Source organism: Orussus abietinus, unplaced genomic scaffold (assembly GCF_000612105.2).
Source record: "Orussus abietinus isolate OABI.00-Male unplaced genomic scaffold, Oabi_2.0 scaffold170, whole genome shotgun sequence".
NCBI classification, from domain to species: domain Eukaryota; kingdom Metazoa; phylum Arthropoda; class Insecta; order Hymenoptera; family Orussidae; genus Orussus; species Orussus abietinus.
The window spans coordinates 186,813-201,668 of NW_019394462.1; the positions used below are offsets into that span (position 1 = coordinate 186,813).

General features: G+C 43.0%; 1 protein-coding gene across 1 annotated transcript in view; it reads right to left on the bottom strand.

Moving 5' to 3' along the window:
- LOC105696085 (serine/arginine repetitive matrix protein 2) overlaps window positions 1-10,407 on the bottom strand; it is a 45,523-nt gene extending 35,116 nt beyond the window's left edge. Inside the window, exons 1-2 of the mRNA XM_012418262.2 lie at window positions 9,988-10,407; window positions 2,853-2,886 (exon numbers count right to left, since the gene is read on the bottom strand). Of these exons, the coding sequence (XP_012273685.2) occupies window positions 2,853-2,886; window positions 9,988-10,042 (89 nt within the window). The 5' untranslated portion in view covers window positions 10,043-10,407. The remainder of the gene's footprint in view (window positions 1-2,852; window positions 2,887-9,987) is intronic.
- Window positions 10,408-14,856: the final 4,449 nt, after the last annotated feature.

Genomic DNA, 14,856 nt, shown 5'->3' on the forward strand with positions numbered 1-14,856 from the left:
CCCAAACAATTGCAGAAGAAAATGAATTCCAAATCGTGAAAGCCGGAGGGCAAGTTCGGCGACGCAAGTCGACTACCTATATCACTACAAAATGCATAACATGGAATGTCACGCAGCAACAACTGTACAAAATCTTCCGTTTTGTGCTATCACGGAGAAAAGAATTGAAATCGAATACAGTTCTCGTCGTAAAAGGAGCTATCTTAAGCTGCTAACGGACCGTAAAAATAAGGATGAAGCACGAAAGAAAAAAATGCGTCCACTTATATCCGAGTCAACTGCATCCGGCACAGAATTTCACTTCGCACTTTCACGTCTAATGCAAGTATGGCGAATTTAGGTAGGTCAACAAAATAAACGGAAAATAAAATAACAAGGTACTTCCGAACATTGTTCGCCTTACGGTGCAAGTTATGGCATCAGTATTCTAATTAGTAGTAAATAGGTACATGTCAGTACTCATTTTTCAAATCGCATCGATGTATCTGTTACAGTTAAAATTGTCCTGCTGCAGTAAAATACAGCAGCAAACTAAGTTACACTAAGGCCAATGTTTTTATCTGGATAAACTAAAGTATACCCCCTCTACCTTGTTAAATTTTAAATATTTCTACAGCGCAATTTCAAGGTTATTCAACCTCTCGATTCCCCGTGCTTAACCATGAAAGAGGCGGTTTGCGGTCGTTCATATAGTATTATGTTAACGGTGTTCGTGTTTTCCCTCAGCCTCGCGCAGAAAACGATAAGGCGTTTCGTTTCCGTTGTTTAAAACGGCATAAGCGGTTCATTATTGTCGTATGAAATGGAGAATTCTGAATCTCTTCTCGAGTCCGACCGGTAGCGTTTACCTTATTCCGTACGGTTAAAGTTCGTCTAACCCCGAGAAAAAGCTTCGAGCGGCAACGAGAAGAACTAGAAAAGGACCAAAAAAACGAAACCCTCGATCGGCAATTCAGAGCCGATGATGAAAGATCGATCTCGTAAGGGGCAAAAATGATTTCCGGCAATTAAACCCGACGCGACCTCTCAGCCGCGACGAGTAACCTGTGGATAATCAGCGCTGGTTACTTCTCACAGATTTCTCAAGGACCTCACGGAGAGGATTTTCATGTAAAAATGACTGAATAACGTGCGATAACACGGAACGGATGTACTTGCATTTCGACAGAAATTATATCCGCGCAAGCTAATACTACCTACGTAATAAAAATTAATTAAGCTTAGAAACTTCGCAACTAGATGACAATATTTATTACACAAAATTATTGCCCATCGCAGTTCATACGTTTCGTAGAGCTTTATATTTGTCACCATTCTGTACATTGCATTACCACAGTTCACAGAACCCGCTGCAGTTTTTTTTTTTTTAATAAATAAAAAGTATTTCGAATTTACAAATGTCCTAAGTGTACCCCAGATCGCCTTACGAGAGATTTGTGCCGTGCATCTTTTCTGTGCCAACGCGGGAAAGAATCGCTCAGTTCTTGCATTAATTACAATCGAGAAAAGCGTTTAGCCGTCACGATATGATACTGACGTATTTCTTGGAAATACAAGTACATCACAAGGAGGTCCCGATTTCTCGGTAGGGCAAGCTGTCCACGTAATAAATGTTTAATAAAGTTTTGTTTTTTTTACTTAATATCATTCTTAATTCTATCACCCATTCCTAATTGTATCCCACACTTTTGTCGGTGCTTAACATAACTTATTGTAGCATCGTTTAATTATAAAAAAATAAAATACAAAAACTATGATGGGAAGTAAATTTTTTCAGTTTCTCTTTTTTTCTTTTTAAAAATAATATATTGCTTTCCATCATTTTTTAAATATGGCATATGAAAAGAGCATTTATTTAGCTTTGTATCGCTGTGCTTATAATATCCCGTTAATATTGTAATCGGTAAAGTTTATATAAAATGTTGGTATCTGTCAAAATAATCGCCCGAAAAAAAAGTTAAATTTTATGATAAATACTCCATGCTTCTATGTTTAGTCATATAGGTAGAAACTATTTTATACTTTACAATGCATTTTTAATAACGGGATGTTTGTAGAATTATTTAAATTCTACAGACATTCATTTTGAATTTTTTATTATTGTATCGTCATCGGAACCACGTATGTGAGCAAAAGTATAGTCGTCTTTCTTGTGCATTTTTTGTGAGTCAGGTCTCCTATAAATTTCTGATTAGTACCCGTTTAACACTTCCGACACAGTTGTAATTTTAACAAGTACTAATTAAAGTAAGAACATTTTATTTTGCTTAAGCAAGTCATTAAGTCGTAAAAGAAAGTTAAAGCACGGCAAATATATACTCTTATGTCTAAAAAGTTAATTGTTGCGTATTTATAAATGTATATTTAGTTCCTGTTAATAAAGACAATGTTTTTAAACTTGCAACTTATTATTTTCAATTGTATGCAATTATTGTGCCTGAACGTATGCCCATCATTTCGCTTTATAATATGTTAAAAAATTCTCATCACCTCGCTCACAATAAAACATCAAAAAAGTCGGTCAACTTGCCCCGGTCTCCCCTAACTTCCAGCCTTTTCTTTTCTCTAACGATCGCTAACAAATTCCCCAGGATCCAGGAAAAGGGATAGGAGACAACCAAGTGCAAGGATCGATGCTAAGGTATTATCTGGTTAGTTTGGTTCGAGTAAATAAACAATTAATTGCCCCTTTGGCGACCTATCGAGCATCCACGCGAGCCGACCTAGGGGAGAGATGGATTTCCCTAGCTCGGTGGAACGGCACAAAGCGGAGGAAATTGAGGAGGGAAACGGGAAGAGAGGGAAGGAAAACTCGAATTCGGGATCCCAGCCCGATCGCGAAAGGTACTTACGTGGACAGCCTGTTGGCGGTGTGCCTCTCTCGTTCTGTAACAGACCAAAAAGAAAGTGATTAGTGTGATTGTTCTTGGATAATGGTTATCGATCGATAATCCCGACCCTCCCCCGTAGCCCCTGCCAAGAGATCGTCCCCCTCGTAATCCGTTGGCATAATCGGGGCACGATTTGGTGGGCGAGTCGAGAATCGATTGGAAATATTTCGGTCACACTCGCAGCCGTAACGGGGAAACGTAGACGGATATTGATCCGCGAACGACATGTAAATGGATGTGAGCACGCTGAGTTTAGACTCCGCCTTCGGGGTGGCTGCATAGCGGTCTTAAGTAGCGTCCCTGATTAAACCGATACAGTAGGACCTCGATTAAACCGGCTTAAGGTGAAGTGAAACCCCCTTCAAATCAGTCGATTCGAATACAACACTTTTTTTTAAGGGTATTAGACTAAACTGTCCGAAACTTTGACACGTCACTCCTGATCATCTAAGAATTGTCCTGACACATTCAAAATTTGGACTTTACGAACAAATTTTTTAACTTAGCCCAGTCCAAAACCAAAATGGCGTCGAGCTCTCATATTTCGATCCATATACAATTCTCGAAGGCTCTGATATGAGAAACGAAAGGGTCAGGACAATTTTAAGACAATCTAGAACACTCTGGTAATTGATAAACTCGCATTTGAACGCGATAAAGGCAAAAAAAGTGTTGTATGCGCTTCTATGCTAAAACGATGGGAATACGAGGTCTCGGAGTGAAAATTTAATTGACCTGGAAATCACAGATGGCGCAGGGGGTCCCTCTGCAATCAATTAGGGCCCCAGAAAGCACGAGTCCAGAGGATTTCTGGAGTTTTACTTCGATTTCTTTATAATTATTGTACGAAAACGACAGGTGGAGTATGTCATTTGGTACAATACCCAATATAATTCGACACAGCTGTCAATATAAAAACGGACGTCGACAATATAGGCATTTAGAAAAATCTTCTTTATCGACGTTGACCAAGTTCCTCGATGTGTTTCACATCACCTTAACAGGGATCCGAGTAAGGTGGATAATCGAGGCCTCGGCAGGACACAAAACGATGTTGCGTTTACGAAATCATTTATAATAAGAGGGAACTTTCGTCAACAGCGACAGTTGATTCACTCAAATGATTTTATTTATCGATAATAGGTATATTAATCGCATCTAATAATACTACGAGATGATTTATTGTTCAGAGTTTTCATCCTGTCAAAGTGTTCCGTGGACACCTCGTGTATTTAACTACTTCGGTGGTATGAAGTACTTGAAATATACACAACGTAGGATCTTTTTATTAACACAAAAAATTCTCGAGTTATTGAGAAATTTTCCGTCTGATCAATTTTCAAGAAATTAACGATATCGATACAAGGTCATCCTGATGGGGGCGTGTTATATGTACTACCCCGGTGAGACCATGAATCTACTTAGGGTGGTAGTTTACATCCTTAAGTTGTGTCTCCTCAGTCGCATGTACGCGACAATAACGAGGAAACGTGAAACGGGTATTGATCCACGACTAAAATACAAATCAATACTCGCATGTGAACTCCAGTAGGAAGTTCGCTCTACTTAAAACGTTAATTCGTTAGGGGTAGATATAAAAAAAAAAATGTAGTCACCGGAATAAAACTAGTATTAAACCTTAAAAAAAAGTGCTCGAAATATGAAATGACTTTCGTTCGATTTCTTTATATCGAATGCATTAACGTTCCTCTCGTAATGCGCTCGATACAATTAATCTTTTGCGGCGCAACGGAGAAACGCAAATCCAACGTCACGTGCAGTACATGCGACTTCCGATTTATTATTACGCTCGGTGGGACGGATTTTTAATTAATAATCTCACAGCAGATTAGAAGTAATCAATAACGACACTCTTGGCCGCGTTATCACGGGGAAACGATGAATGCGATAACCGTACTCGACGGTACACTTTGAAAACATTATTAAGCTGTGTGTTATTATACTCGCGTTATGGAGAGTACTTGTTTCACGAATTGATGGTACAAGATATCGTTGTTTAATTGCGAACACGACGATACTCTTCAAGGCCTAAAAATGACTAAAACAGTTGTTAAACTCAATGTTACGAAATACTAATAGTTAAGACCGAGTGAAAATATATGAATATTAAATATAAAAAATATATTCCAGTTCTCTTTAGAATTTTCATTTGCAGTGATTTCAAATGATAATATCGCAACGTAACTTAACAAGTATTTTATGAAAACCAAATAGTCACTTGATCTGGGCAGCAAATTCACGTTGACATCGACATGGTAATTTTCCGCTCCCTTTTTCTGACACTATTCGCAATCACAACTATTGATTATTCAGTCCGAGTTTAGTTTTTACAGTTTTTATAATTTTACAAACCGGTACAAATCGCACCGTGAAATGACTTCTTCTTGCGATATGCTAAACGACATTCGAGGTTGTATAAGGATGCTATTTAAAAGAATAACTACGTTGTATGTTTTATAATTCCTATTACTAAGAAGCAGTCATTTAAAACATTTGGCAACATTATGGACTGACTATGTACGTAAAAGATTTTTCCATGCTTTATGTTGTTTATGCTCCCTATATTTAAATTAAAATTAATATTAAGTTACACGACGAAAAGAGAACCGGGAAGGTATTGCTTATTTTTAGTGTGCTATAATGTGTGCGAGTAATTTTTTATAATTTGTTGCAGTTAAATTGACACAAAATCCAGAAATTTTATCCATTCCCAAGCACCACAAAACGTGGAATATCAGTAAATTAATCGCATATAAATGTTTATTGAACGTATGTAAGATATATATAGATATCTATGGACTCTGTTTTAGATACTCTCAAAGTCTAGATGTCCAGACATGAGATGTAACACACACACACACACACACACACCCGCGCGCGCACCGTAGATACCTACAATAGATGGTTAACCTAGATATTCATATGTATTTGTAAAAAAAAAAAATGAAATTCATAACACTTTTTGAGCGGAGTCTGTTTGAGAACTTGTTCAGTACAGCAATGCAGACAAATTCTGCTTTTTTTGACACAGACAAATTTGTTTGCAATTGTCGGGATTTGCACCTGGAATTTACGGGTAGGAAGCAGGAATGCTAACAATGATGCTATACCAAAGCCTGTGAAGGAATAAATATTTTTCGAACTTATGAAAACATAAATATTCGTAGATCAACAGTGAATACATAGTTTTCATCTACAATAGACATATATTTTTTTAGGTGAATGATAGTTGATATACAATTGCTATACGTATAGACCTAATTTAGACGATTAATGTACGTATATTCCACTTCATGGGTTGCCTGGGTATTGACAGTAATGTGACAGTAAATGACAACCGCATTTTCCTGACAATTCTGTTTCATTAATTAGTACATACGTTTGCATACTTACAAGGGATTCAAGATAAACTTCAAAATACATTCAAACGTGACAAGCACTCCCACGAAATTTATTTTTCACTCCACTTGCGATCTCCTGCAATTAGATAAATGCGAGTCGGAGTGATTTAAACCGGAGATACGATACCGAAAAATTACGCCCGCGAACCGGTTAATCTCCCTTAACTCGCACGCGTCAGAGAAGTAGTTACTGCTCTTTCGTAAATTGTCTCCGCGTGACTCATGGCCATAAAATCAAATCATGAATCATGAAGTCATCAGAGACGCCCTTCCGGGGAACCGATCGGAGCAGCGTCCGCGTTACGGGGGTGGCTACCCTCAAACGGGTGGCCGTAAAATTTGATCGTGAATCCGTGCCCCTAATCTCCCGAGGGAAATACACCGCAGAAGGTCCTTTCTTCTAAACCGGTGCAAGCTCGCGATACGCAGGATATGTACTGACAAGCGCGTCGAGGCTCCAAGAGATGAACGGTCATCCTATTAGCTTCTTCGAATGCGGCGGCGCGCGCACGCTTCTGTTGTGTAAACAATGAAGAGCGGGACAGAACCCAACGTGTGTCGTGGCAATGCGGTAATAAGCGCGTACGCACAGTCCGAGAATTGCGGAATAATGCCGAGAAGACAGCCAAACAGAGCTTGGGGTAAGCCTAAGAGTGCCGATATGGCCAATAAGATTCGAGAGTTAACCGCTCGGAAAAGAGGGAGATACCGGCGTCGCTCGTTTTAAGGGGATGTGAAAGTGACATCGGAAAGCTCAATCGTTCATAAAACTTTTCTACGACCTGGGTGGCTCAAATCGTTTCATACTTTAAAACGTGAATATGGAGACCCTAAGGTAGGTCCTGAAACTCGTGAAGTTTCATTTCTTATAAACTATTTTTAAAATGCCTATAAACAAATTTGAAAAGAATTGAAATTTCATGAGTTTGAGGACTATTCGGTAAATCGAGTTGGGAGAACAGTTTTATAAACAAAACCTCTTCGATGCCACTTTCACATCACCTTAAGGGGATCGGCGTCATCCGATAAGCGGCATCCGAAAGCTCATACATTTTCAGTGAAATAATTACTTATTAAATATACCGTGTATTACTTACACAATTTAATTTTTACTTTGATACTAAAATCTATTACGTTGTTACTGTAATTTCACTGACGCTTCAACATTGTATAGCGCATGTAATTATGCCAAACAAAATATTAACGTTATTCATTTGATTCTAAAACGAAGTCGTCAAATACTACATTATTACCAATTCGCAATGATTGTCCATAGAGAATAACTCGAGTTAGTAATAGTTGGCCATGACTCCCGGACTTGCACAATGGTCTAATTAGTGTTAATCATTTTGATAGTTGCCCACTGTTTAAATAAGAACTTATTATAATAAAGTCTGGAAAAGGGTATAAGCGACGTTTAACGCACGGAGAATGAGTTGTGATTATTGTTTCACGTAGTATTTATCAAAAACGGTCAATCAAATCTTAAAGAATAATTATTTTAATTAAATTGGATTTATTTATCAATTTTAATAACAAAATACGACTGCTCGAGAGCGTGAACGGTGAGCGTGAAAAATATGAGGCTTTAAATTTCATTCGATGAGAAGTCTCCCGTGTTATATTACTGCGTGAAATTTTCGTGTTATCACCCTTTACATATATTTTACTATGTAAGCGTTTTACGATACTCCAAGCCGCTCGAGTTAGACCTAACTTTGCATGTATCTAATTGCAAAAATGAATGATCGTTTTTCAAACCGACATGAGTTGCAACGAAAGTAAATGTTACGCATTAAATACAGCTTTGGCTTCGACGTCACAAGATACATTGTATTAAAAAGAAAAGAATTTGTTTATAACCCTTTTTGTCCTGTTAATAACGATCTAATGTATAACGAATAAGCATTAAGGAAAAATTAAGACGTCATTATGATTTGACGTGATCATTCAAGAAAATTGTCATTTCAATTCATCTTTGACATTAAGTACGATGCACTCTAATCAGGACTTTGTTTAAATGCTCACTTCTCTATAAAATTTGCCCACGTGGACAAAACAAAACCAAAATAAACATTGATAAATATTAAACAGTATTTGTAATCTCTTCATGTCCATTTACATTGAATGGAAACGTATTTATGTTTCCACTTTCTTCGGGGCAAAACGGAGTAAAAAAAAATAGTTAACGAAGATGATCAACAGTAATGCTTTTTTCCATTGATTCGGCTTTCTCCATTTGATCGGTGATCGTTCTCCTCTCTCTCGTTTTCACGTTCGCGCGACGCAATTCCTTTCTTTCCTTCTATCTTACACAAATCATCCGCGTTTTCTGTTTGGGCCGCATTTGAGAATCTGCTGAACATGCCGTAATTCTAAACTCTTTACAGTGCTGTGACTGAAACGCAGAGTAAATAGCATAATGTAGGCACGCATAGGCGCATCTGCAGATGATCAACAGTAATGCTTTTTCCTTTTGATCGGTAATCGTTCTCCTCTCTCTCGTTTTCACGTTCGCGCGACGCAATTCCTTTCTTTCCTTCTATCTTACACAAATCATCCGCGTTTTCTGTTTGGGCCGCATTTGAGAATCTGCTGAACATGCCGTAATTCTAAACTCTTTACAGTGCTGCGATTGAAACGCGGAGTAAATAGCATAATGTAGGCACGCATAGGCGTATCGTTCCTTCTCGGGGTAGATTAACACATTCGCGACCGTGAATTTTTTTTCCGTTTCAAATACCGAGTACCGGCGAAAATAATGAAATTCTGAAACTAGTTGACGCAAACTTGTATCGTGTATCGTTATGGACGTGATTCACGTCAGCGGCAATCAGGAATAGAATTTGAAATGACGTGAATTCACGTCTGCGGCAACCAGGAATAGAACTTGAAAAGACGTGAATTCACGTCAGCGGTCGCGAATATATTAATACACGCAACAAGTATTTTGTCAAAGTTATTGCTACCTTGTTTAACGGATCGACTCAACGGTGATTTCTCCAAAGGTGAAACGGAGTAAATAATGATATCAACGGGGACCGTTAACCACACAAACCATACAAAAAAATCTTTCTTCATAATCCATGCTTCCGTGCTACCCGTTCCTACAATATAGCAGTAATTACCGTTGCAAATATTGGAACATTGATGGGTCAATTTGAGGTACAGAAATATCTCAATATTCATGAATAAGCATATCGATGTTAGCCTTTAGCTCTTGGATACGACGAAACGGCGTGCATTAAACGCGGGATGCCGTTTCATTCCGATGATGTAACATGACTGACGCATCGTGTAAATCCACACTTTTAAATCGGACACGCTATCGCGCCACGTCAGATTCTTTCTCCGATATGCGTTTATCGATCCAATATATCATTCCGTTAGCTCCTTCTTCCCGGCACAAAGGTACAAGAATGATTTACCATAACTTTAAATCATTCAAGTACGGGCAAGACTCACGAGAAAGATAAATCGGCGTCGACCGCGTCTTCGACGAGTAAACGGAGCCGCTCGCGCGGCGTTTTCCCCTTTTTCGTAATCGGGACTCAATCGCAACGGTGCGTCCCGCTTCCGACATGCTTGTTTCCTGATTCCCCCGCGCGTCGGGCGGGAAGAGGCGGGAAGGGGCCGGAAACGGACGTAAACCCAGGAAGGAGTTTGTTTCGCACCTGATACGAGAAGGTAGCTGACGATGCCCTGGAGCACCTCGAACTTGGTATACATGGTGGCAGCGTGGTGACGCGGTGGCACGCGCACTCGCTGCGCGGAGATGCGACGCGGCGCGTCTGTCACGCGTCCCACATTGCGCGCGCGTCACGTACGCAGAAAGTTCCGCTCGCGGCCCGGTCGTTCCGCCGTTCCGGCATTCCGCGCTAGCGTTTCGCGCGCACCGGATAGTCTCGCTCTCGGCACCCACGGTCGGGCGAACCTGCCGCGGGAGCGGACCTCGCGCGACTCGCGCGACGCGGCCGGCGCGCTAAATTCGAACGCGATTCGCCCCGAGGCGCGGACGGGGAGGCGCCGACTGGAGATAGGCCAGAGCGCGCTCGGATGCGCGGAACAAAGGAGCGCAGCGCTCGAGCAGGGTCGCGGGTCGCGCGCTCGGAACTAGAGGACCCGAGAGAAAGGGAGAGAGGAGCGGGCCGCGGTAGCGTTTATTCACAGAGACGCGCCTCGCTTGACTGAGGCCGGCAGGCCGGCAGGCCCGGCGAGCTCTACGAACCCCATCGTTGCCCCGTGTCGGTTGGCCCGCGCGCACAGTGTGTGCGCGCCATTCGTTGCGTTCGTGAACGCAAGCGGCCTGCCGGCCAGACGGCGAGTTCACCTGCGTACCCGATGGCTTTGTTATATCGCCCCACTCCGGGATTTTCTCCTCTCTCCCTTTTTCGCGCGGCTCTCCCTCTCTGTCATTCGTTCTTTCTAACGCGGGAGCGTTCTCCCTCCGTCCGTCCTTCTTTCGCTCTTTCTAGCGTCACGTTCGCTCCTCGCTTCCCCCTCCCCGAGGGCGCTCTCGCCGCGCATGCAAGCGCAGCCATTGCGACGACGTTGCGAGTCCTAGCTTACCGACCGGGCGCGGGAGGATCGGTCGATAACGCGGATCCCGACCCGGAGGCACGTACGGCGGGGATGCTCGCCACGGGACGGAGGCGATTACGTGCGAAACGTGCGAAGAAAGGACGCCGGCTACCGGCGCGGGAGACAAAGAAAGAGAGAGAGAGAGAGAGAGAGACCGACCGGAGTCGGGAGGTCGTGGAAGGGAGAGTAAATTCGGCGTATCGTTAGCCCAGAGGCTCGGCACACGCCACGAAGAGTGACTCGCCCCGACAGGCGGACGGTGGTTTCGCTCGTGCACCTGTTTCGACGGGATCTGGTTGGACCACCTTGCCTCGAACACGCGCGAGCATCCGACACGCGCGGATACCTATAGCTTCGCGGTATCTCTCCGTCTCTCCCTTTCTCTCCGTCGGTTTCTCGGACGGTGTCTCCTGAGTCGAGTCAGTCGAAACGACAAAGCGTTTCACCGGAAGCCTGCTGCCACGGGCTGTCTTCGTTCCTCCGTCGCGTCCCGTGTCCCTCCCTCTCGCTCCCTCGTGGCCCTGGGCAGGGTGACTACTTGTCGGAACGCCGCAGCGCGGCCGGAGACGGCCGAGAGTCGACGGAAATGCACGAGGCCGGATATTGCATCCAATGCCGAGCGCGAGCAAGGCGGCACGGGCGCTCTCGGTCGCTCTCCTCGCCGTTCGTCCGTCTCTCTCCTTCGCCCGGCTATTATGGAATGACTCACGGGAGGGGGAAAAATTACGTCGTTGGCGATTGACACAATATTTACGAAATTACCGCCGATAACGACTAGCCTGTTTGTGAACTTTCCGCGGCCTTGGGCCTATTCGACAAAGAACTCTCCGCGAGTTAGTTTCGACGCTCTCGTTGAAGAGCACCTAAAATACTTCGGAGATGCTCCGGAACCAGTTACCCAATTTTTATTATTTAAGGTGAAGTGAAACCCCCTTCAAATCAGTCGATTCGAATACAACACTTTTTTTTTAAGGGTATTAGACCAAACTGTTCGAAACTTTGTCACATAACTCCTGATCATCTAAGAATTGTCCTGACATATTCAAAATTTGGATTTTTGGACAAAATTTATTAACTTAGCTCAGACCAGAACCAAAATGGCGTCGAGCTCTCATATTTCGATCGATATACAATTCTCGAAGGCTCTGATATGAGAAACGAAAGGGTCAGGACAATTTTACGACAATTTAGAACACTCTGGTAGTCGATAAACTCGCATTTGAACGGGATAAGGGCGAAGAAAGTGTTGTATGCGCTTCTATACTAAAACGATGGGAATACGAGGTCTCGGAGTGAACATTTAATTGACCTCGAAATCACAGATGGCGCAGGGGGTCCCTCTGCAGTCAATTACGGCCCCAGAAAGCATGAATCCAGAGGATTTCTGGAGTTTTACTTCGATTTCTTGATATTGATTGTACGAAAACGACAGGTGGAGTATGCCATTCGGTACAATATCCAATATAATTCGACACAGCTGTCAATGTAAAAATGAACGTCGGCAATATAGGCATTTAGAAAAATCTTCTTTATCGACGTCGATCAAGTTCCTCGACGTGTTTCACTTCACTTTAAATACCCAAAATGTCATCGAAAATGCTATCGTAAAAATGTTGGGGATATTTCTTAGTTCTAGGTGTAGGAGGGGAAATTACCGAAGGCGAATCTACTATTGACAAGTCTATATTTTCCGTAGATTCACAGGTATAGTTATTTGACTTATTGTTAAAGAAGACGTATATAGAATAGATTCGTGCGTTCCGTTCTGCGATCCTCGACCAAGTGCCGTTCCGTCCACTGTTCGCAGGGACCGTCTTGGTCTAGCCGTATCAATTGTTTAGGCCATGCTTATATCTTCTAAACATGCTCGCCTTTCCTTGCCCATGATTCTGGGAATAGGTCCGCCCATGGACCTCCGATCATTTTGCCTTGCCTCTTCGAAATATTTCCTTCATAGGTTCTCATGGTTTCTGGTTTCAAGGGTTTTCCGAGAAACTGTTTACTAGAGCGCCTCTTGACAATTGTGATATCGCTTTGCGTTATCCAAGCGAAGGCACATTCCTTTTCCTCTGGACCACGTCACCCCATCCAGGTCTTGAGAAGATGTAAACAACGCGAGGGCGAGGATGACCCAGCCCTTGAGAGACGACGGAGGACCAGAGTTCGAAATGAAGGAAATATTTCGAAGAGGCAAGGCAAATTATCGGAGGTTGATGGACGGACCTATTCCCAGAATCATGGGCAAGGAAAAGCGAGCATGTTTACAAGATATGAGCATGGCCTAAACAATTGATACGGCTAGACCAAGACGGTCCCTGCGAACAGTGGACGGGACGGCACTTGGTCGAGAATCATAGAAGGGAACAGTTGGACCAATTTCTCTACGTCTCCTTGAGGCTTACATATATAATTTTTAACGTTCAATAATCTGTGAATCTACCAAAATATAGACTTGTCAATAGTAGATTCGCCTTCGTTAATTTCACCTCCTACAGAGAGGACAAGGGAATCGGGGCATTCGATAAACGGAGTTCTTAGAGACTCGCCGCATCCATCGCTGATCCCTTCGCTACACGTCCATATATGTTGTTATAATAAAGTTTGAATTTTGCCGATGCCAACTCTCAAGGAACTCTCCTTTAAAAATTTCCCTACACAAGCTGCTCGTTATTGACCGGTTCATTTTTAACACTAGGTTTACGGGCGTTTTTTATATACCTGTTTTGTACGAGCACTCGTCAAATTAACGGGTAAACGAAAACACGCATTTTCTTTAAAAAAATCGATTTATTCAAATTAAGTCTGTATTAAACAACACTAGGCTTTACGTTTAAATAAATTACTAATATATAAAAAGTCCTTTTTAGGACTTTCCTTTCCTTTTCAGGAAAAATAATTTCCCGAGCGTCTGCCCATCCTGTACATTGGCAGACATGGATGCCTCCCTTATGGACCTGGTACCGCAAGTGCAGGAAGAGGAGGCATTCATGCCCGTCACTGTACATCCTCCGGTGGATTCAGGTTGCATCGGTAGAACGAACTGCAGAAACCTCTGTACTCATAGACAATCGATAACGCCGATACGTGTCCGCGCATTGTCGGGGATGCATTCCGCCTGTAAAGCGTGTACTATCGCTGCAGGTACACGGTACGGGATCGAAAATGGCGTGCTGAGGGAACGTACGACCACGAGCCTTACGGGGCGTGACAACGGGTGCGCCCTCTTCGTGGCCCATTCGCGAGTACCGGGGTGCCTCTTTGACGAGCGAGCAAACGGCGCACGATACGTAATGCTGCCGACCAAGGACTCGGCGTAGAGGGATGAAAGAGGGCCAAGAAAGCGAAGGAAGGAAACGACGGCGACGACGCTGACCCAATTCACCCTCGGCCCTGACGGGCGACGGAGGCCCTGAGCCACGTCCTCGACGCATCGAGGGTCTGCCGGAAAGGCGGGAGGGGGTTAAGCCCGACTTATTCTCTCGGCTTCCACCATTGCCTTTGGAAAGCGGGCCCCTTCCTGTCCATAACATAAAGTCGCAGGCCATTGCTGCCGACTGCACGTAATTTCGACCCGCCGACGCCAACGAGCGCTTCTCCTTTTGTTACTTTGCGCGAAACGATTTTTCTTTGCGATTACGCCCATACTTATATCTGAGAAACAATCGATCATTGTTCCTCGGACAACGCACCCCGCGGGTTTACTCATTTTTTTCCCGATTATTTTCTTTTTTGTTCCGTGCCTTTGCATATCTAGTGATTTGCGGATTGCTTGACAATTTCGCGCGCAAGTCCGTTTCCACTTCACGGGTAGGTACTGGAATTTCATCAACAACTAGGCGTATAAGATTGACTATTTATCATAGGGAATTTTTTTAATTTATTTTTCACGCCGAAAAGTAACCCACCACCGACAATGGAAGACTTCCCTGTTGTTAAAACGCCGATAACTTTCATCCGAATGC